The sequence below is a fragment of the Aethalodelphis obliquidens genome, unplaced genomic scaffold (assembly GCF_003676395.1).
Source record: "Aethalodelphis obliquidens isolate GAN/ISIS:26980383/991018 unplaced genomic scaffold, ASM367639v1 scaffold22, whole genome shotgun sequence".
Classification (NCBI taxonomy): Eukaryota; Metazoa; Chordata; class Mammalia; order Artiodactyla; family Delphinidae; genus Aethalodelphis; species Aethalodelphis obliquidens.
The window spans coordinates 2,908,540-2,929,201 of record NW_020837966.1 but is presented as its reverse complement, the minus strand read 5'-3'; the positions used below and the strand labels follow the sequence as shown (position 1 = coordinate 2,929,201).

Genomic DNA, 20,662 nt, shown 5'->3' with positions numbered 1-20,662 from the left:
AACTGATGAATAAGCTGTAGTTTTTCATTGTTGGGTTTGGTTTAGTTCACCTCATCCTCCGATTATAATAGATGGTATGGATATGGATAATATTAGGTTTAGGCTGACGGATGGTGAGATTTGGTATCATACTGACAAGGGTGCACGTTTTTGTCATGTTAATAAGATTAAGCATGCTGTTAATGAGATGCCTTGTGTAACTTCAGGTACTCAGAAGTGGAATGGAGATAGTCCTAGTTTTATGGTTAGGGCTATTGCTATTACTATAGATGCTGTTGGATTAAAGACTTTTGTAATAGTTCATTGGCTGGAGTATAATAGGTTAGTGATAACGGCTATTATAAGTAATATGGGTTCGGTAGCTGTGTTAGAAACTATTTAGTGGATGCTTCTATAGCTCATGAGGTAAACTTTTTTATTGTAATGGGAATAATGGCTAGTATATTTATTTCAAAACCGATTCAAATAAGTAGTCAGTGGGAGCTGGTTATTACAATTATGGTCCCTGAGATAATGGTTGTTAGGATGATGATAAAGATGGTGGAGTTTAATAGTACGAGAAGGATTTAAACCAACATTTTCGGGGCATGGGCCCAATAACTTATTTAACTGACCTTACTATATATTATGGTATAATGTGGTAGCACGAAGAATTTTGAATTCTTAAGCATAGGTTCAGTTCCTATGATTCTAGAAATAAGAGCGTTTAAACCTCTATAGCTTACTCTATCACAGTAACTCTTTTGTCAGACATATTTCTTATGTTTGCGGAGGAATGCCTGATGTTATAATAGGTAGTGAGACATGTCATATGCATATGGCTAGTGTTAGTAGTCAGAAGTTTTTTCAAAGTAAATGTATTAGTTGATCGTATCAGAGTCGAGAGTAGGATGCTTGAATTCATAGGAAAGAAATTGTTAGTAATAGTGTTTTGATGATAAGGTTGATTTTGTATAGTTCTGGTATGTAGGGGTTATGGAACGCTCTTAGAAATAGGATTGTTGAGAAAATGTTTATTATGATAATGTTGGCGTATTCTGCTAAGAAGAATATGACAGATGGGCCTGCTGCATATTCTATGTTGAAGCCTGATACAGGTTCAGATTCTCCTTCTGTTAGGTCAAAGGGAGCTCGGTTAGTTTCTGCTCGAGTGGAAATAAATCATATTATAGCTAAGGGTCATGATGGGAAAATTTTTCATAAATGCTCTTGTGTTGTGATGGAGGTTGAGAGGGTAAGAGACCTGTTTCTTAAGAGGACTGATAAAAGAATAATTGCTAGTGTTACTTCATATGAAATTGTTTGTGCTACTGCTTGTAGGGCTTCAATTAATGCGTATTTTGAGTTGGAAGCTGATCCGGATCATGAAATGGAGTATACAGCTAGGCTTGATGTAGCTAGCATAAATAATACTCCTAGATTTATATTAATAAGTGGGTAGGGGAATTCATATGTTTAGGGCTAGGGTTAGGGCTAGGGTTGGTGCAATGATAAATACGGAAATGGAGGATGTAGCTGGTCATAGTGGTTCTTTAGTGAGTAATTAGACTGCATCAGTAATGGGCTGTAATAGGCCACATGGTCCTATGATATTTGGCCCTTTTTGAATTTGCATATAACCCAAAATTTTTTGTTCAATTAGTGTTAGGAATGCTACGGCTAGAAGAATGGGGATAACAAGTATTAAGATATTAATTATAAACATTTTATGAAGGGAGAGGATTTGAACCTCTGGTTATAAAGGTTTAAGTTTTATGCAATTACCGGGCTCTGCCCCACCTTAACAAACCCTGGTCTTGAGTAATATATTATATGTATTAATTAAATTAAGATTATATCACTAATTGGTTTTAAGACACTTTTTAAAGTGGGCCTTATTTCTCTTGTCCTTTCATACTGGGAGAACTATATAATAGACAGAAACTGGTCTGAACTCAGATCATGTAGGACTTTAATCACTGAACAAACAAACCTTTAATAGCGGTTACAGCATTGGGGTGTCCTGATCCAACATCGAGGTCATAAACCCTATTGTTGATATGAACTCTAGAATAGGATTGAGCTGTTATCCCTAGGGTAACTTGTTGATCAATTTTTTGGATCAATTAGTGATGATATGTTTTGACTGGTAAGTCTAGACTTTAATCACTCAGAGCCTTTTTTGTGTTCCAAGGTCACCCCAACCAAAATTGTCACCCCATGTAAAATTTTGTTATCCCTTGGTGGTTTAGTTAGGTTTTTTTTGCTTAATTAATTAAAGCTCCATAGGGCCTTCTCGTCTTATTTTGTTATTCCCACCTCTTCACGGTAAGGTCAACTTCACTGATTGAAAGTAAGAGACGGTAAAACCCTCGTGTGGCCATTCGTACAAGTCCTTATTTAGAGAACAAATGATTATGCTACCTTTGCATGGTCAGGATACTGCGGCCATTTAACAGTTGTCATTGGCCAGGCAGTGCCTCTAATACTAGTTATGCCAGAGGTGATGTTTTTGGTAAACAGACAGGGTTTGCATTTGCCAAGTTCTTTTTACTTTTTTTAATCTTTCCTTGAGTGCCTGCCTGTGTTGGATTAACAGTGTTCAATAAATAATTTAATGTTGAGTTGTATTTATTTACTGTTAATTATCAGTATATTATTAGTTACTGATGTAAACTTATGCAAGGAGAAATACTTCTTATTGCTCATAATAACATTATTACCTCTGTCGGTCAATAGATTAGTCTAGTACAAATCTAGGAGTTGATTTGCTTGTTATTGGTATTAAAGTTATTGTTGAGCTTGAACACTTTCTTAATTGGTGGCTGCTTTTAAGCCAACTATGGTGTTGTTTGTCTTTACTCTCTAGATAAGATTGTATCCATTTCTAAAAAGCTGTACCTATTTAGATAACGTTGTAAAATACATTAAAATTTATAATTATGTTGGTAACTTTTAAAGTTGAACTAAAATTCTTTTCCTGGACAACCAGCTATCACCAGGCTAGTTAGGTTTGTCACCTCTACTTATAAATCTTCTATTTTGCTACATAGATGAGTTTGTTCTAATAAACTGTTCATAAGTAGCTCGTCTGGTTTCGCCATGTTTAACTTAAGTTCTTTGTTAGATGTTCCCTAGTTAAATCATTATGCGAAAGTTACAAGGGGTAAACTTTGCTTTCTGTTACTTCTAATGCTTTTTTCATCATTCCCTTACAGTACCTTCTGTATAGCACCAGAGGATATTTTAAATTTCTATCCCCTATACTTTAAATGTTGAGTGAATGTTTTATTTAGTCTGCTTATATTAGTAGATATGGGGAGAGGTGTTGCGCTAGATTTCATTCAGAGTATTCATAAATTATGAAATCTAGGTGTAAACTAGGTGCTTTATTTAAGCTACGCTTTGATTTATCCAAGCTCACTTTCCAGTATGCTTGTTACGACTTGTCTCCTCTTGTATGATTAGTATTTGCTAATAGATTATAGGAAATTATTATAATACTTGACGAGGGTGATGGGCAGTGTGTGCGTGCTTCATGGCCTTATTCAGTTAAGCACTCTCTTCTTAATTTACTACTAAATCCTCCTTTGGTTTTTAGTTTTCAAAATTCGTGCGTGAGAAATATATTCTTGAAATAGAAAATGTAGCCCATTTCTTCCCATCCTATAGGTTACACCTGGACCTAACGTTTTTATGTATGATAATTATGCTTACTTTTATTCTTTTGTAGAGTTTGCTGAAGATGTTGGTAATATAGACTGAATTAGCAAGGGTTGGTGAGGTTTATCGGGGTTTATCGATCATGAAACAGGCTCCTCTGGAAGGGTGGGAAGCACCGCCCAGTCCTCTGAGTTTTAAGCTGTTGCTAGTGGAACTCTGGCCAATCATTTTGTTCTTGTAGTTATTTGGGTTTAGGGCTAAGCGTAGTGGGGTATCTAATCCCAGTTTGGGTCTTAGCTGTCCTGTAGTCAGGAAATACTAAAGTCACCTTCGTAGTCTATTTTAGTTATGGCTTTTTACAGCTTAGTTAAAATTTAACTTCATTTTATATCACTCTTTAACACACTTTGCACCAAGTTTCTATTAATTGGGGTTAATTATATGACCACGGTGGCTGGCAGAAAATTTACCAACCCTAGTTAGTATAACTTAGTCGAACTTTGGTTTACGGCTTAATTTTTATCACTGCTGTTTGCCATGGGGTGTGGTTCAGCAGGGCCTTATGAGCCACTCATATTAGTGTGCTGATGCCTGCTCCTTTTCATCTTAATGGTTTGGAGGGCATTCTCACTGGGGCACAGATGCTTACATGTGAATTTTATTAAAAATTAAGAGAAAGGCTGGGACCACACCTGTGTGTTTATGGACTTGGTAAACTCATCTGGGCCGCACCTGTGTGTTTATGGACTTGGTAAACTCATCTGGGCCGCACCTGTGTGTTTATGGACTTGGTAAACAAACTCATCTGGGCATTTTCAGTGCCTCACTTTAGATTTTAAGCTACACTAACAAGCTGTTTTTACAGAGTCAAGTAATATGTATATGGTGGGTTTATGTCGGATTTAGTGTTAAAATTTTGATAAAAGTGGTCTATATAAATGGTAAATATCTAATAGTTGATTGGTATGACTGGGGTTTATTTTCTAGGTCTATCTAATTCTGAGCATTCAGTTCATGTTTATCGAGTAGACAGCTAAGTTCCATGTATTTATATGTTTTTGCCTTGTTTTGGGGGTTTGGTAAGGCATTATAGGCATGTAGAGCATGGGATTTAGTGGGGGGTAAAGAGGGTTTGTTAAACAGGTCATTCATCTGTTTACTGCACGTGTGTGTGTACGTACGTGTACGTGTGTGTATGTGTGTCCGTAATTTCCTTATGGCCTGTAACCATTGATTGAATAACACCTTATGGTTGATGATGTTGGTAAATAATATTCAATTAAAGTCCAGCTACAATTTATTTGACTGTGTTAAGGCCTCAGGTGGCCATAGCTGAGTCACAGCATCTCTTTAAAAATTAAAGATTAGCAAATGCATGAAATCAGTTACGTGCAAGCATGGGCTGATTAGTCGTTGGTCCGACGAGATGTCTCATTTACGAGGAAAGAGTAGGCTCTTTCAGGTGAGATGGCCCTGAAGTGAGAACCACTTGTCTGATAAAGTTCATTAGTAGAAACCGCCACAAGTTATGGGCCTGGAGCGAGAAGAGGGACACCCCAAGTGGGTTGACGGTTTCACACAGCCTGCTGGTTACACTTGTGATCTACTGGATATGGTACACACGTTGACTAGAATTGATTTGACTTAATGTGCTATGTACTGTCAATAAGATAATGTACATGCTTCTAAGCGTGGGGTAAATAATTAATGCACGATTGTACATATAATGTACTGTGTACTGTCAGTAAGATAATGTACATGCTTGTAAGCATGGGGTAAGTAATGCACATTATACATATAATGTATTATGTACGATACGGTATTAGGTACCTAGTACTGCGGTCGTGCATATATGCACGAAGTACATAGTAGTTTATGGTAAAAAGAGGTTATTTTAATACTGACATGGTACTTCATAATCTTGTAAACGTCCCGTAACAACGTTGCAGGGAATGGTTTAAGTGGCATTTCAGTTTTGGGTGCTGATGGTGGATCTGGAGCCTCCTCCTTGAGTCTTAGGGAGAGAATGTTATTCTCCTTTTCTGGTTTACAAGACCAGGGTAATAGATATACTACAAACACTCTTCATTTCAGGAGATTATTTGCAGTGATGCTAGTTACTGACATTAGTACCCAAATTTAAAAAGAAATATAAAATAGATGCTAGTTGTCCAATAGTAATGAAGGGGTATTCCACGGGTTGTCCTCCAATTCATGTTAGTGTTAATAGGTCTGCTACTAGTACTCAAAATAGGTATTGGCTGAGAGAGCGAAATATTATGCTTTAGAGGTCAAAGTGTTATGCTTCGTCGTCTGGATGGATGGAGCATTGGGATGCGTGCTAGAGTTCAGACTGAAAAGATGAGGGCCAGGACTCCTCCTAGTTTATTGGGGATTGATCGCAGGACTGCAGATGCAAATAGGAAGTACCAGTCTGGCTTGATATGGGTGGTGTTTTGAGAGGGTTTGCTGGGGTGTAGTTATCAGGGTCTCTTAATAAATCGGGTGAAAATACCGCTAACATTATTAGTACTGGAAGTAGTAATGAGGCACCTAGATGTCTTGGATTGTATCGTAGGGGTGAAATGGAATTTTGTTACGTCAGATGAGATTCCTGTGGGGCTATTAGATCCTGTTTTGTGAAGGAATAGTAAGGGGACAGCTGTTAGTGCTGCAATAATGAATGGGAGAATAAAATGGAAAGCAAAGAAGCGTGTAAGAGTTGCTTTATCTACTGAAAAGCCACCTCAGATTCATTTGACAAGGCTTGTGCCGATATATGGAATTGCTGAGAGGAGGTGAGTAATAACCGTTGCCCCTCAGAATATTTGTTCTCAAGGTAAGACATAGCCTATAAATACTGTGGCTATGACCGTAAATAATCAGGTGATTCCAGTGTTTCATGTTTCTAAAAAAGTATAGGATCCATAATAGAAGCCTCGTCCTATGTGAATAAATAGGCAAATAAAAAATACGGATGCTCCATTTGCGTGTAGGTATCGGATAACTCACCCGTGGTTTACATCGCGGCAGGTATGTGTTACTGATGAGAAAGCGTTATTATGTCTGATGTGTAATGTATTGCTAGGAATAAGCCTGTTAAGATTTGTAATACTAAACAAGTGGAACCGAGATCTCATCATGATGAAATGTTTGATGGGGCTGGGAGATCAATAAATGCACTGTTAATAATTTTTATTAATGGGTGTGATTTTCGGATGTTGGTCATTAGTGTTCTTATAGTTGAATAACAACGATGATTTTTCACGTCATTGGCCATGTAAGAATAATGATAACATACACTGTATTTATTTTAAGTACTATTTTTGTAATTAGTTTGGTGGGGTTTTCTTCCAAACCTTTGCCTGTTTATGGTGGACTTGGGTTGATTGTGGGTGGTGGTGTTGGTTGTGGGATTGTGTTGAATTTTGGTGGCTCATTTTTGGGTTTAATAGTATTTTTGATTTATTTAGGGGGGATGTTGGTAGTGTTTGGTTATACGACAGCTGTAGCTACTGAGCAGTATCCTGAGGTTTGAGTTTCTAAGAAGACTGTTTTAGGTATATTTCTTTCAGGGTTAATATAATTTTCAATGGTATTTTATGTTTTAAAAGATGAGGAAGTGGAGATTGTATTTCAAGTTTAACAGGCTAGAGGATTGAGTGATTTATAATACAGGTGATTCTGGATTTTTTAGTGAAGAGGCTGTAGGAATTGTGGCGTTGTATAGTTATGGTGCTTGATTAGTAACTCACTGGTTGGTCATTGCTTATTGCTGGTGTAGTTATTATAGAGGTTACTCATGGTAATTAAAGAGAACTATGCTTAGGGTGAGGGTAAAGAGGAATGAGAGAAAATATAGTTTGCTTAGGCCTTTTTGGTCTGATACTAGTGTAGAAAATTGTATTTGAATGAGGGAGGTAGTTTTTGGTAAAATACTTTCTAGTTAGATTAAATCTAGGAGGGACGATGCTGATATGCTTCTTGCCATATCTAGAGTTACACTACAACAATCATTGATCTCATATGTAACTATATATCATCATTTTATCAGAGGCTCAGTCACACATTTGGTAATGCAAGAAACAACAGTTTTGTAAAACAGGCAATGTAAAAAATAACATAGCTAGCAGTATTAGTAAGGTCATATGTAAAAATTTAAGTCAAGAACTTCCATTAGGTGCAGCCCAGTATATCCCAGTTCATCTGACTTAGTCTGTTGTGTAGCAATTCTTATCTTGAAGGGACATTATATATTGGCATTGTCCACAAGGCACCCAGCCCAATTTCCTAGTGTTACTAGGTTGGTTATCCCTAGTACAGTTTAATTTCCCCAACATAAGGGAGCCTTTAAATTTAAATGACCATAGCCTGGTGTTAACCTTCCGGTTGCAGACCATGGAGCATCTGATCTTAATCCAAAGATAGATTACTGAGTTAAGCTTCAGAAACAAATTTAGAGTGTCCTTTTAATAATTCAGTTAAACTTTGCAACAATATAGCATAACAGCAAGGAACTATCTGAGAAGTGAGTCTTAGTGAATACAGACCTCAATAAACAATTAGAATTTGATATCCACTGAAATGTCTCTTTCTCCCTAAAATTACCCTCATTTTTATCAGATATGTCCAAATCAAGATTAATTTGTCTGCAAATTAAGTTTGATAAAAGGCCTCCCAAGGCCAGGAAAGCCACGCCAAGGGCCTGTCACAGATTTTGCCTTATAGATTTAGGTGAATCCCTTCCTTTCTGAGGTCCACAAAATCACTTGAGATTCCTGCACCTGTTAGGAGGTGGCTTTACTAATTTATTTTATACAGCTGCTGGGAACCTAGGAGTTTGCAATCTCTGGAGGGATCAGGTAGAAAGAAAAGAGAAGTGTTTCAATTCTGCTTACAAAGGTACAATTTACCAAATTGCTACAAGTCATAATTAGTTTGAGGGGGTTTCTTTATATCTGGAAAACACAGATTAAAAGCTAGTAATGTTTCAGACAGAAAGCATAAAAATTATAACCACGTTCATCAGTTTACTCAATCCTATGTAACTAATCCTTTTTGTTAACAGTTTCCATTAGACTGTTAAAAAATATCTTACCTGGGATTTCCCCTGCGGTCCAGTGGTTCAGACGCCAAGGGTTCCATCCCTGGTCGGGGAACTAAGATCCCACATGCCTCGCAGTGCAGCCAAAAATAAAATCAAATAAATAAATAAACAAACAAATAAATAAATAAAAGACATAAATAAAATAGCTACTCAAAAAAAAAAGTCTTACCTAGTTTAGTAGTATGATTTAAAAGTTATCAGAAACCTGTACTTGTCTAAAGCCCTTTCTGTGAATCTTCTTGAAGATGAAGCAGTTTTGCAAAGCATCAGCTTAACTGCCTGTGAACGACAAAAAGTCTTAAAAAGGCAAGGTGAACAAAGAAGCTTAACCAAGTTTCTGTCACATACAACATTTTAAGATAACTAATATTATAACAGTACCAGGACATATCCAAATTTCAGAAACTTTATATAATTTCTAGAATGTGTATATTAATACTCTTTGTGTATATTAATACTCTTTATCCATACAGTATATTCTAAGTAGGTTTATCCCTAGTGTGATAATGCTCTCCATGTAATTTAACATACCAGATACTACTAGTTAAATATTTCTCTCTGAAATGCCTCAGAGACCCTCGAAAGTGTCCCCAAGTTAGCTGGAGGTCAAAAGAACTTTAATTAAAATTTGGTATTTGGGAAGTTTGTCAAAAGGTCTCAAAACACTTGGTCAAATAAGATCATAGGTCATTGTGAGATAATGCTTATTTCTTACCCAGAGTTACAAGAGAGCTCAAAAGCAAATACAGATCACTTAAAGGCACGGAAACTCACACAATCTGTTATCAAAAGCAGCATTCCAAGGAAACTTTGTCCTCTTACTAAAGAGAGAAAACCAGATCCAGTCTTGTACCAGCCTGCTTTTAATAACAAAATTCACTTAATTAACTGTACTCTACACCTAGCCAATCCTGACCATCCACAAACCCTCCATCACTTTCTGTATCCATATTAGTCTGCCCCCCATTCTCTTCTCCATTGAGAAACAACCAGCTCTAAGACAGACTCACTTTCTTTTCCTTTAATAAAATGCAATTCCATTCTCATACCTTCTTCACTGCAAACACACATCCTACTTTCCTGCTGTACACTGAAATGCTTCCTTTATTATTTCTGTTAGCTTTAATTACATGTTTAAATTAGAGCCCTCAACTCTTAAAAACCTTAATTTCTAGTGAAAACTAAGAGGTAAGCAATTATGAACTTTTTTTTTTTGGTTGCACTGGGTCTTAGTTGTAGCAGGCGGGCTCCTTAGTTGTGGCATGTGAACTCTTAGTTGCAGCATGCATGTGGGATCTAGTTCCCTGATCAGGGATCGAACCCAGACCTCCTGCATTGGGAACGTGGCATCCTAACCACTGCACCACCAGGGAAGTCCCAGCAGTTATGAACTTTTACATTAGCATTCTGTAGATTGGTAAACATAAATACTAGTGAAAATTTCTAAAAACATTTGCTTTCTTATAGAGAACATCTCAGGGTGGCACCAAACACGTTCATTAATAGTCCTAAATACATTTAGTTTCTCTGTTTAGTAACTGATGTCTCAGTATCTTATTTTATTTGGGAACCACCTAGCTATTCAGTGACTTCCATCACTTAATTTAGAACAACTCTAAATTTCAAGCATATTTCCAAGTATCTGGAGAGATTATTCTCACGTAGACATTCCTAAAATATAATTATTCCTAAAAAGTTCACCCAAAAGCTCTGATCTCACTTGTATTTTAGTTCACTTAAAAAATTTCATCACACCAAGTTATGTTCCTTGCTGACAAATGTACAACAGATATAATAAGATCTTATTTGACTTCTATTAAACCTAGGTACAATAAAGGTATTATACTTAATGTTGATGACAAAGACATGTGTATTTAAATTAACAAACAAACTAAGTTTAATACCAGACATTAATTTAATACTGAATATTTTCCAGTTTACATGAACCTGAAATTAATTCTGGCCAGTTACCTTCTGTATTTTTGAAAATTTATATAAGTGCTAAATTTCCCTTAAGCCAGTTAAATAGAGCTCATTAAAAAATTAGTTGTGGTAATAATATCCAAAGGTAAGGACATATATATAACGCACACAGATATATAGACAAACGCAACCAGAGATCTCAAAGCTTCATTTTCTAAACTTAGTTATGAATCGGGTATTATAAAACTCACTAGTTTATAAATAATGGTTGGAATAAGTAAAATTTAGAAAGCTTTCCTTCTACATTGCTTTTTCCCCCTCAATCTCAGGAATTAGAGATGATCTAGATCAGATAAGTGATCCTGAGAGCCCTGGTCTCACGGCACAGGGCGAGAAAAGCAAGTTCTCTCAGAAGGAGTTGTTCCCTCAGGGTCAGAATTCTGAAAAGACGTTTTATCGAGCTTCCCTTTTCTAACTGTATATGCAAAAAGAACCAGTTTGGAATTTTCAAGAGTTTCACCTAAACCAGTTTTCGCTGGAGTCTAAAGAATATTCTGGCCACCCAGTGTTATAATAGAATATCATCTTCTTCTTAGTCATAGGCTCATAGTTAAAATCTTTCCAGTCAGACAGAATTCTCCCAAGAGGGCTCTGCAGTGGAACAGAACCAGAATTTCCCATTTCATAAGGCAGAATGGCCATCACAAATCGCAACACAGAACACAGAGTATGAAACACACACAGGCACGGCTGTCCTAATCAGACACTCCCTTAAATACAAGGTTGCAGTCTCTCAGAAAACCTCCTACAGAGACAGAGAACTTCAGATTCCAGTACTGATGAACAGAGTAAATGGAAATATCTCAGGTCTTCAGAGATTTCAAAGGGAGGAAAGGAGGGCAGTTTGAAAGAAGAGGGGAAGGAGGGTGGGGGGACAAAAGGGGTGGCCTTACGGACATCTCCTGCCACCTGCAGACGCCCAGGCGTTACGGGACTTCTCTCTGGGCTTCCAGGAAGGGAGGACAGGAACTCGGCCCTACCAGAAACCAGATACCAGATAATTCAAGTTCTCTGCCCACCGGAGGTGGTCAGGCTCTGGCGCTCAGATAACTGAAGCCCTTCAACCAGACTCCTGCATGCAGAAGAAAGGAGGGTGGGATAGGAGGGGCTGAGAAGAGGGAGGGGAGAGGGAAGGGCAAAGACGTCAGCGACGTCTCTTGTTCCTTACCTGGGCGGGGCACTAGGGCCAGTCATCTGCGTCAGGAGGAGATCAGAGACAAGAGGGTCCCAGTGGTGGCCTCTGGGTCTGGTCCGTCGGTAGGTGAGCTGGTGCCTGAGCAGTCAGGATGTCAGTCGTGGTAAAGAAGAGATTCCACCAGAGTCGCCAGCTGTTGCAGGAAGGGAGACCCCTTCCAGGGCCCGAGAGTGGGCTCTCGAGTCGTTAGGGAACCATTAACCAAAACCACTCGCCTTGGCCAGGCACGATGATAGCCTCTTGCCTGAGGTGTCTCACAATAGGAGGTCCTGAAAAAGAACATGGTGCTGCTGGTGAAAACCAGCATTGGGAGGAGCCAAAAGAGGGCAGAGATGACCAGCCTCCCACAATCCTTTGCGCTGGGATCCATCTTGGCTGAGAGACGCGCACGCCACCGGGAAGGACCCTGAGTCAGACGATGGGCCAAGCAAGATGCTTGGCCAGAGACAACCTGGAAACTAACCCCATCACCATAAAACCTGAGACTGCGAGCCACGTGGCAGAGCAGTTCTCCTGGGTTCCCTCACCCTCCTGCTCTCTGCCCGGGCGCCCCTTCCCAATAAAGTCTTCTGCTTTGTCAGCACGTGTGCCTCCTCGGACAGTTCATTTCTGAGCGTTAGAGAAGAGCCCACTCTCGGGCCCTGGAAGGGGTTCCCCTTCCTGCAACAGTGGGAGGTTGGATGGAAGGGGGCCTTGACCTGGATCACGGCCTGTGAAGGGTGGGCTGCAGTAGGTTTGGGATATGCCCATAGGACATCAGGTCCCACAGTTCAGTTGGCAGGGATGGAGTCAGGGGAAGGGGCAAAGCTGAAGCCCCTTGGCATGGAGCTGATATCGAAAGCCCTGGTTGCTGCGTGAGCCCACCTCGGGGAAGGAGGACAGAGTCGAGGACTTGGGTCCAGGCACTAGACTACAGGCCAGGAAGAGGAGGAGGAAGTGCCCAGGAGAGAGGAGGCTGGCCCACCTGCCACACCTGGACTTGCTCCTCTGCCTCATCGTCTTCTGATCCTCAGGGGATGGAGCCACAGCCCATCTGGAAACAGGTGGGTTCATCCGGAGCCAGCCTGGAGTCCCCCACCCGGACATCCAGTTCCACTTCCTCCCTTCCCAGGTGATCGACCATGGGCGGGTCCCCCCACAGCAGGAGGCTTACCAGGTGAGCAGGTCGTCTCCCCACTGCAGCAGGGCCTCCAGGGTGGGCGGCCCAGAAGGCGGTGCCCTGCTCTCCAGCTGCCCGGAGTGTCTGAGGGGAGGGAAAGGGGGTGGGGAGCCAGAGGTAGAGTGAAGCAGACTGCGTGGTGCACAGCAAGGCCACACCCGCACCCAGCTCGGGGCAGCTGCACCGGGTCCTGAGTACTAGAAATGGACAATGAAGCCGGCTCTGCCCAGGGACCGCCAGCCCCTGAACATGAGGCATCAGGTATAAAGCCAGGAAGCAGGAGAGAGGGCCTGAGGTGGTTTTGATGCCTTTTGTGTGTGTTGGGGGTGGGGTTGGTAAGATGCAGGTAGATTTTAAAATGTATCTGCTCTTAATTGCCTCTGGGTGTTGAGTCCCAGGGACCACAGGAAACCCGGGGCCTCTCTAAATGACTAAGCTGGGGGTTAACAGGGGTCACTGCCTCTCTGGGCTCTTCCAGGTGCACGTGGGGACCATGCGGGGCACGAGCGTGGGCTGGCTGAAACTGAGAAGTGCCAACCCCCATGACCACCCTGTGATCCAACCCAACTACCTGTCAACAGGTAATTCAGCCACCTTTGTCTCTCCCAGACCTGGGCTTGTTGGCTCGTTGATGGATTGACTGCATGAATGAGTGCCTTTATGGGGTTCATATTTGTCCCTGAATCTCACCCCTGGACCCCATTTTTGAGACACAAGTCACATTCTGTCCTCCCTCCACCCCATTATCCTGGGCTGTAAACGTGCACGTGTTGCTGTGTAGTGCCCTCGGTCACTTGAAGTAACCCTGACACACCATTTTACACAGTAGGCAGGATTTGCAGCTTCCAGAACAATCTACCAAGAGACGCAAGGAGATCTGGCTGTGTATAGATAGCTCACAGAACCTTTTTCTTACTGTTCCTGTGAGTATCTTCTAAGAGCAAATTACACTCCTGGGCCTGCCTCTTTATGCACAGCAAAACTGCACAGTCCCCACTGGGCAGGTTTTGCCCAATAATACTCACGCTGTGGCAGAGGCAGGACGTGTAGTCTTATCTCTATTTTATAGATAAGAAAATTCAGGTCTCCGATTTAAACGTAGGGCCTCCGGGGCAAGCTGTGTCCGTCTAGGATGCTGTCTGTTTGGGCTTCGTGGGACTCTGCTCAGTTGCACTGTAACTGCTGATGGGTAGGTGACAGGCAACCTGGTGGCTTGGACCTCCGTGTCCCTGAACCGTGTCCCCTTGGGCAGCTTCTTGAGCCTCTCCCGGTGGCAGATCTTCCAGCGAGGCCAGCATGGTAAGAGGAGGCATGTAACCTGTTTCTTCTCCTTGACAGAAACGGACATCGATGACTTCCGTCGGTGTGTGAGGCTGACCAGAGAAATTTTTGCACAGAAAGCTCTGGCACCGTTCCGGGGGAAGGAGCTCCAGCCAGGAAGCCACGTCCAGTCGGATAAGGAGATAGACGCCTTTGTGCGGGCAAAGGCAGACAGCGCCTACCACCCATCGTGCACCTGCAAGATGGGCCAGCCCTCCGACCCCATGGCAGTGGTGGACCCGCAGACCAGGGTCCTCGGGGTGGAAAACCTCAGGGTGGTCGACGCCTCCATCATGCCCAGTGTGGTCAGCGGCAACCTCAACGCCCCCACCATCATGATCGCAGAGAAGGCGGCCGACATCATCAAGGGGCGGCCAGCTCTCTGGGACGAGGCTGTCCCTGTCTACAAGCCTAGGACCTTGGCCACCCAGCGCTGAGGCCGTCCCTGAGTAAGAAGGCTCAGCACAGCCCTTGGCGCCAAGTGTGCTCTCCTGGCTCTCTCTAGAATGTTACAATTTGATGGCCAAGAATTGGATAATTTAAGAAACGAAACCAGTATTGGTCAGTGAATCGGGTTCTTTCTTCCCAGCATGTCCCTGGGGGCCCTCTGGGGAAGGCCGGCGTTCTGGCTGGGGCCCCTCCTCCCTGCCTCCTGGTAGGACAGCAAAGGGGACGGGAGGCCGGTGGAGAACGGGTAACTCTGGCCAGGTCCTTGTCTTGTGTTCCGCGGTGCTCTCCAACCCCGGGTCCTGCTGTGTTCCTGGGTCCTGATAGGACTTGAGGAAGGTGGTTCTCTCCCAGGTTCTCTCCCTCTGGAGGCAAGCCCGTCCAAGAGCAGGGTGCTTGCACAGAGGCCGGGGCATCCTCCCCCTCAGGCTGAAAGCTGCAGCGGAGGCCGAGGGTCCCGCAGGAGTTAGGGAGCGTGGAGTTCAGCTGGGGTGTGTGCACAAGCGTCCAGTGTCCAGAGGGAAAGCTGCCTGCTGGAAGAAACAGGCTTCCCCTTTCTCTGCCGCTTCCTGATTTCACTCCCAGAGTGAGGCAGGAACTGGTGCTCAGTTGGGTCCCCCTGAGGGGCTTGCAGCCCACCTCTCTGATGCTCTGGTTCTTATTAACACCATCAGCCCGATGAGAGGAATTCTGGGACTTTTTCCAGGACTCAGGCGTCTACAGGGCCTTTTCACTACCATGGGTTTCAGGGTTTAGCATTTTTAAAGATTTTCCTGTTGCCAGGAAACCTAGAAACCCAGAGCAAACCTGCATCCCTGGCCCGCTCCGTGCAAAGCCTTCCTCTCAGCCTGGGGAGATGGAGGGCTCAGCAGTGGCCACGGCCGGCTCATTCACATTCTCCAGACGTCCACAGCAACAGACCAGGCGGGAGCCAGCCTGACGGAAAAAGCAGTCAAGTAAAACTATGATCCTGATCCTGTAAAAAAAAAAAAAAAAACGCAGTTGAGTGAAAGAAAAATAAATTGGCAAAGATTTGAGTTTGCGGGGCGGGGAGGGGGGCGGGGGAAACAGATACAAAGTAACATTTAAGACAGCTCTCTGATCTTTAAACTTCTTATAATTCAATAATGCAATCCCGTAACTTATCTTTGAACTGAGACTGTCATTATCCAGCCTGTCTCTACAAGGTAATGAAAACTTGAATGCATTTTGGATTGATTTTTCTGACGATATCCAAAAGCCACCGTCTATGGCGAGAAAGAATGGAAGTGCTATATGGAAACCTGTCGTGCTGGACCCAGAATCAGGAGGGGAGGAAAATGGAACATTCCTGGCTTCACCCTGGATCACAGTGGATTGAGGTGCCGTGGAGGCCCAACAGCTGCAACTTAACGTTTCTGAGAAAGATTTCCAGAAGGGTGGAAAGAAGAAAGCCATCACACCATCCTTCCTTTAAAACTCCTTAAGCAAACCTTGTTTCGTCTTACCTGTATCTTGCTTTATTTTCGGTTCCAACGGAGGGTCAAGAAAGAAAATTCTCCATCTGCCAAGAGATGTCTCTCTCCTAGAGAGGTCCCCACCTGCCCACAGGCCTCCTCTGGGTCTTGGAGCTGCCTGCGGGGGCGAAGGAACAGTAGGAGTGCAGGTGCCAGCCCCCTGCTCTGAGGGCCACGAAGTGACACGTCAGGTGTGCGGGGGGTCCCAGGCCTGAGTGTGACTGCGCTGACCTCCTCTGGCGCCGGTATGGCAGGTGACGTGGCCATTCAGTTCGGTCACCTCTGCGTATGTGGTGCCCTCGGCCTCTGAGACGGTGGCTGATGCGCTAGTGTGCGTGTGTCGATGGGCAAAGCGAAGTGTGTAAGGGGAGCCTGTACGGTGGATGGCACCCAGGCCCCTCTCCCGCCCTTGCTACGGGGCCTCGTTCCATGCGATCACATGACACTGCCCCCCCCCCACCCCACGTTTCAAAGGAGGAGAGCGTGAGTGTCGCGTATATCCAGGACCCAACAGAAAACTGCTATTGGAGTTCAGACCCAGGACAGAATATTCTGATCTGAGGCGGTTCCTCCCTCGAGCCCTGACAGCTGAGTGCTGTGGCCACGTGGGCAGGGTGGAGCCAGTGGCCCGTGTCCTAACCCGAAGGGTCCACCACCACGAAGAAAGCTCCGACCTCAGAAAGAGAGGGCTGTTGGCCAAGGAAGCCAGAGAGGGGAGGAAAGTGCGAACTGGAACTGGGGAGGATGAGCCGTAGTCTGGCAGCCCGAGGGGCATGGAGACCGGCCGGCGCTCAGCCTCCTGAAGAACCAGGAAGACGTCGTTTAAGTCCCTTAGCAAAAAGCCTGCAGTACTCCCCAAAAGGAAAAACGTACATTTCCAGAAATGGTTGAAAAAGCCTAACAGAAAGCTGCAAATGTGCCTAGTGGTCAGAACACTGACCCCTCTGAAGAAGCCAGTGTTTAAGCTGCTGCATGAGCAGAGGGTTCTTCCTGGTAGAGCAAGAGGCAGAACACACAGCTAGAGGAGCAGCCTGCCCGCAGGTGACCGGGAAAGGGCAGGTCCCGGAGGTGGGACTCTGGCGCCTTAACGTCCGGCCTTGTGCGGCCCTTGTGCAGGCGGCAGGAGCCACTTCCACAGATTCAGATAGAGTCTTCCCTCCAGCCAAACCGTGTTCCTCCGCCCAAAGGTCATTTCAGATTTCCACAGCACGACTTACCATCAGATCAAATGCCTAGGTGCCTTTCTCTTAAAAACCAGAAAAAACACACACCCTTCTCCGCTGGCCCCATCTTGAGACCCAGCCTCCCATCGCATCTCCTGCCACCGTCCCCACAGGGCGCCCTCCCAGCCATTCTGGCTCTCGTTCTCTGGTTAGAAGCAAGGGCCCCAGGCCTGCTCCTCTTCCTCGCCTGCCCCCCTAGGTCCCCAGTAGGGAAGGAATATCATTTTAGAGAAGGAAAAACTTCTTTTCAACAAATGAAGGCCATAGCTGGAGTCTGTCTTTGAGTCGGGGAGGCTAGTAAAGGAGTTAGAACTCTGTGTGTGATGCTGACCAGCTTTCAGGACAAACTGACCACCCAGCCTAACAGTAAAAACCTTTGCAGGAAAACAGGCAATGGGCAAAGACACTTAGGACTGCAAAACATAAACACCACAGGATAAACTGCTCTGGTTTCTCTCACAAGCGTGGCATCAGCCGTAAAGTGGGTTCGTCAGGCAGGTTAAGCCCATCCTGCACTGGAGAAGCTTCTGGGGCCGTCACAACCCACCCTTCCCAGCCACTGGCTGATTCTGAAACATCTCAGGATCAGGCTGGGAGGTGCTGCGTGGCCCGGTCGTCTGGATGGAAATCACAGAGACCATTTTAACGAGGTTCTTGCTGCCATTTCTGTTTCGTGATATTATGGAAAACACAAGATGAAAGCAACTAAATGTACTATTCCTGGGGACACAACAAAATGACTTTTTTTAGGGAGTGGGAGGGGAACTAAAAAGGAGAGACGTTTAATCTTAAAAGATTCCTGAAAGAAACCATGCCCTACAACTTCAAAGTTTTCTTCCAAAGAAAAATTTAATGTTAGATGAGCAGTCGAAGCAGGCTTAATGCAGACAGATATTAGGAGTGGTGCAGCCTGTAAAAATGCCAGTTAAGTGCCGACTAGAAAAGATCACCGACTATACCAGAAAACTCAGTCCTGTTACGGCAGTTTTGGACTGATGATGGTAAGCCAGGCCACACGGTAAGAAAGACCAATGCTCGGTGGAGAGACACAGAGTCTGAGATGACGGTGATAGTGGGTTAGCCCTTTAGGAGAAACAGTGCTCTCTGCGGCTGGACTTAAGTTACCGTCGGCACGAGGATAAGGAAAAAGGAGAAGGTGCCAAGAGGATGAGAAAAACATCTACATAATTGCAGAAGCGCCCTCACAGAGCACCTGCCCCCCCGAAGCTCTCACTGGCCAACACCAGCTCTTTGCGAGGAGGGCTCCCAAGTACAATAAAATTATTAACACAGTTTTATTCTGAAGATCATTTTGCATTTTAATAAAAAAGAATTTACGTCAGGAAATAGTCATTTACAAACCTTGAAGTGTTTTTGCCTGGATCTGGAGTAAGAATGTCTTAAGAAGAGGTTTGTAAGGTCTTCATAACAAAGTGTTATTTACAAAAAAAAAAACAAAAAAAAAACATGAACAGGTTACGTAATATTTAAAAACTTTGAACCCAAAATCGCTACCAGTCTTTCTGACTGCAGGGAATCCCTGCCAAGGTAACTTGACAAAGTCGGCACAATTCTGTGAACAGAAAAGGAAGCCTTGATGGGTCTAATGATCCAAACGTGGGTTTTCATCGAGAAGTACAATTGGAGTGTGAGTGCGTTCTAAGGAAAACGTCAGCCCTCATTCAGTTGCATATAAAAGCCCTCAAAGAGAACACACAGTACAGCAATGTTTTGTAAAAAGGCAACAATACGATTTGTACAGAGCCCGACGTCTAGTCCTATAGATCATCCTTTGCCCCCTCTGTCCCCAGCACTCCTTCTTTCTTTCCTAAGACAAGCAGCCTTACCGGTCCCCAGGGGACAACAGCAGAAGGACTTCATTCACCTGTGCGATTATTTCTGCGCCGGAAATGTCCTGTGGGGGCAGCTGAGAAAACCACAACTATGAATGCCACCGGGTCAGAGTAACCAGCTCGACCTAGGCTGCAGTGTGCTCATCGGAGTTACTAAAGCAAAACAAAAGACAGCTGCAACCCGTGGTGGATCAGAAGGTGCAACATCAAATCATAGAACCCCTGCCCCAAAAAAGACTGCAAATAGTCATCTGGTACCTCTTGTGTAAAGACAGATTTATAGTGACTCAAAATAGTTTAGAAAAATCTCTGTAGTGCCAAGTTCTTTTGAGCTTAAAATTTTACCCCCAAAAGATTTCCACTGGATAGATGAGAATTGGCTCTATTTCTTCTACTTCTGTATAGCCCGAGTAAAAATACTCATAGTTTCTAGATTTGAGTGGGGAACTACAATTATTAGGACCCGTGGATATTGCTGCATTTCAAATACGGTACAATAATTACAAAATATAGACCATCTCTTTACAAATACAAATTATAGTATATTACAAGTCATATACAGTAAATCTAGAATTTTTAAACAAACTAGCGTATCTAAGTTTACCTGGTTGCGAGTGCATTATTATTCCAGTTTACAGTTGCCCTTTGCCTGACAGTCAGAAACCAACCGTCAGAGTGATGCTCTCTCCTGTAAACTGGCGTCACGTCACAGAAAACCCCGTTTACAGGGTCCCGTTCCCCTCTCAGGATGACGGCTGGTAGGTAGGTCCTGACTTACACACTGTATTTCAGAAGAGCCGAACAGGAATCAGGAAGCAGTGTGTTTTGGGGGGAAAAGGTTTAAAAATGGATACGCTGGGCCCAGTGAACGTCTGATATGCTAGACCGATGGCTGAGGTAATGACATAGGTAAGGTGATCGTCATCACCTTTAAACCTTCCCCTCATGCCCGCGGGTGGCGGGCCAGCGCTCTGGACAAGCGGGCAGGGCTTGTCCGCCCTCCTCGCTGGTCCTCTCCAGGAGGGCTGGACCTGCCCTTGCCCACAGCTGGGGCTGAGTGTGTGGGTGCGGCTGTCCCCTACCAGATTTATGGCTTCCTTGAGGCATGACATCACTTGTACAAAAGTCTAAATTGAATAGGGACTCCACACTGGTGCCTACATTTTCCTAACTACGAGGCACTTTTCCCCTGGCCCTCCGGCGCCCCACCTGAGGCCAGAGCCAGTCGGCCGCTCCC

At 43.9% G+C, this 20,662-nt stretch overlaps 2 protein-coding genes across 6 annotated transcripts in view; one reads left to right on the top strand and one right to left on the bottom strand.

The window, feature by feature from the left end:
- CHDH (choline dehydrogenase) overlaps nt 1–14,976 on the top strand; it is a 77,183-nt gene extending 62,207 nt beyond the window's left edge. For 2 of the 4 annotated variants that reach the window (XM_027121105.1, XM_027121104.1), the window contains 3 exons: nt 12,941–13,083; nt 13,565–13,667; nt 14,425–14,976. In XM_027121105.1, the coding sequence (XP_026976906.1) occupies nt 12,941–13,083; nt 13,565–13,667; nt 14,425–14,843 (665 nt within the window). In that variant the 3' untranslated portion in view covers nt 14,844–14,976. Of the gene's footprint in view, nt 1–12,940; nt 13,084–13,564; nt 13,668–13,912; nt 14,276–14,424 lie in introns of all 4 variants that reach the window. The other 2 variants (XR_003435847.1, XR_003435846.1) reach the window with 2 other exon arrangements.
- A 3,804-nt stretch (nt 14,977–18,780) lies between these two features.
- CACNA1D (calcium voltage-gated channel subunit alpha1 D) overlaps nt 18,781–20,662 on the bottom strand; it is a 317,329-nt gene continuing 315,447 nt past the window's right edge. For both annotated transcript variants that reach the window (XM_027121102.1, XM_027121103.1), the window contains one exon: nt 18,781–20,662. This exon is cut by the window's right edge and continues 300 nt beyond it. The gene's annotated coding sequence lies outside the window, so the exon portion shown is untranslated.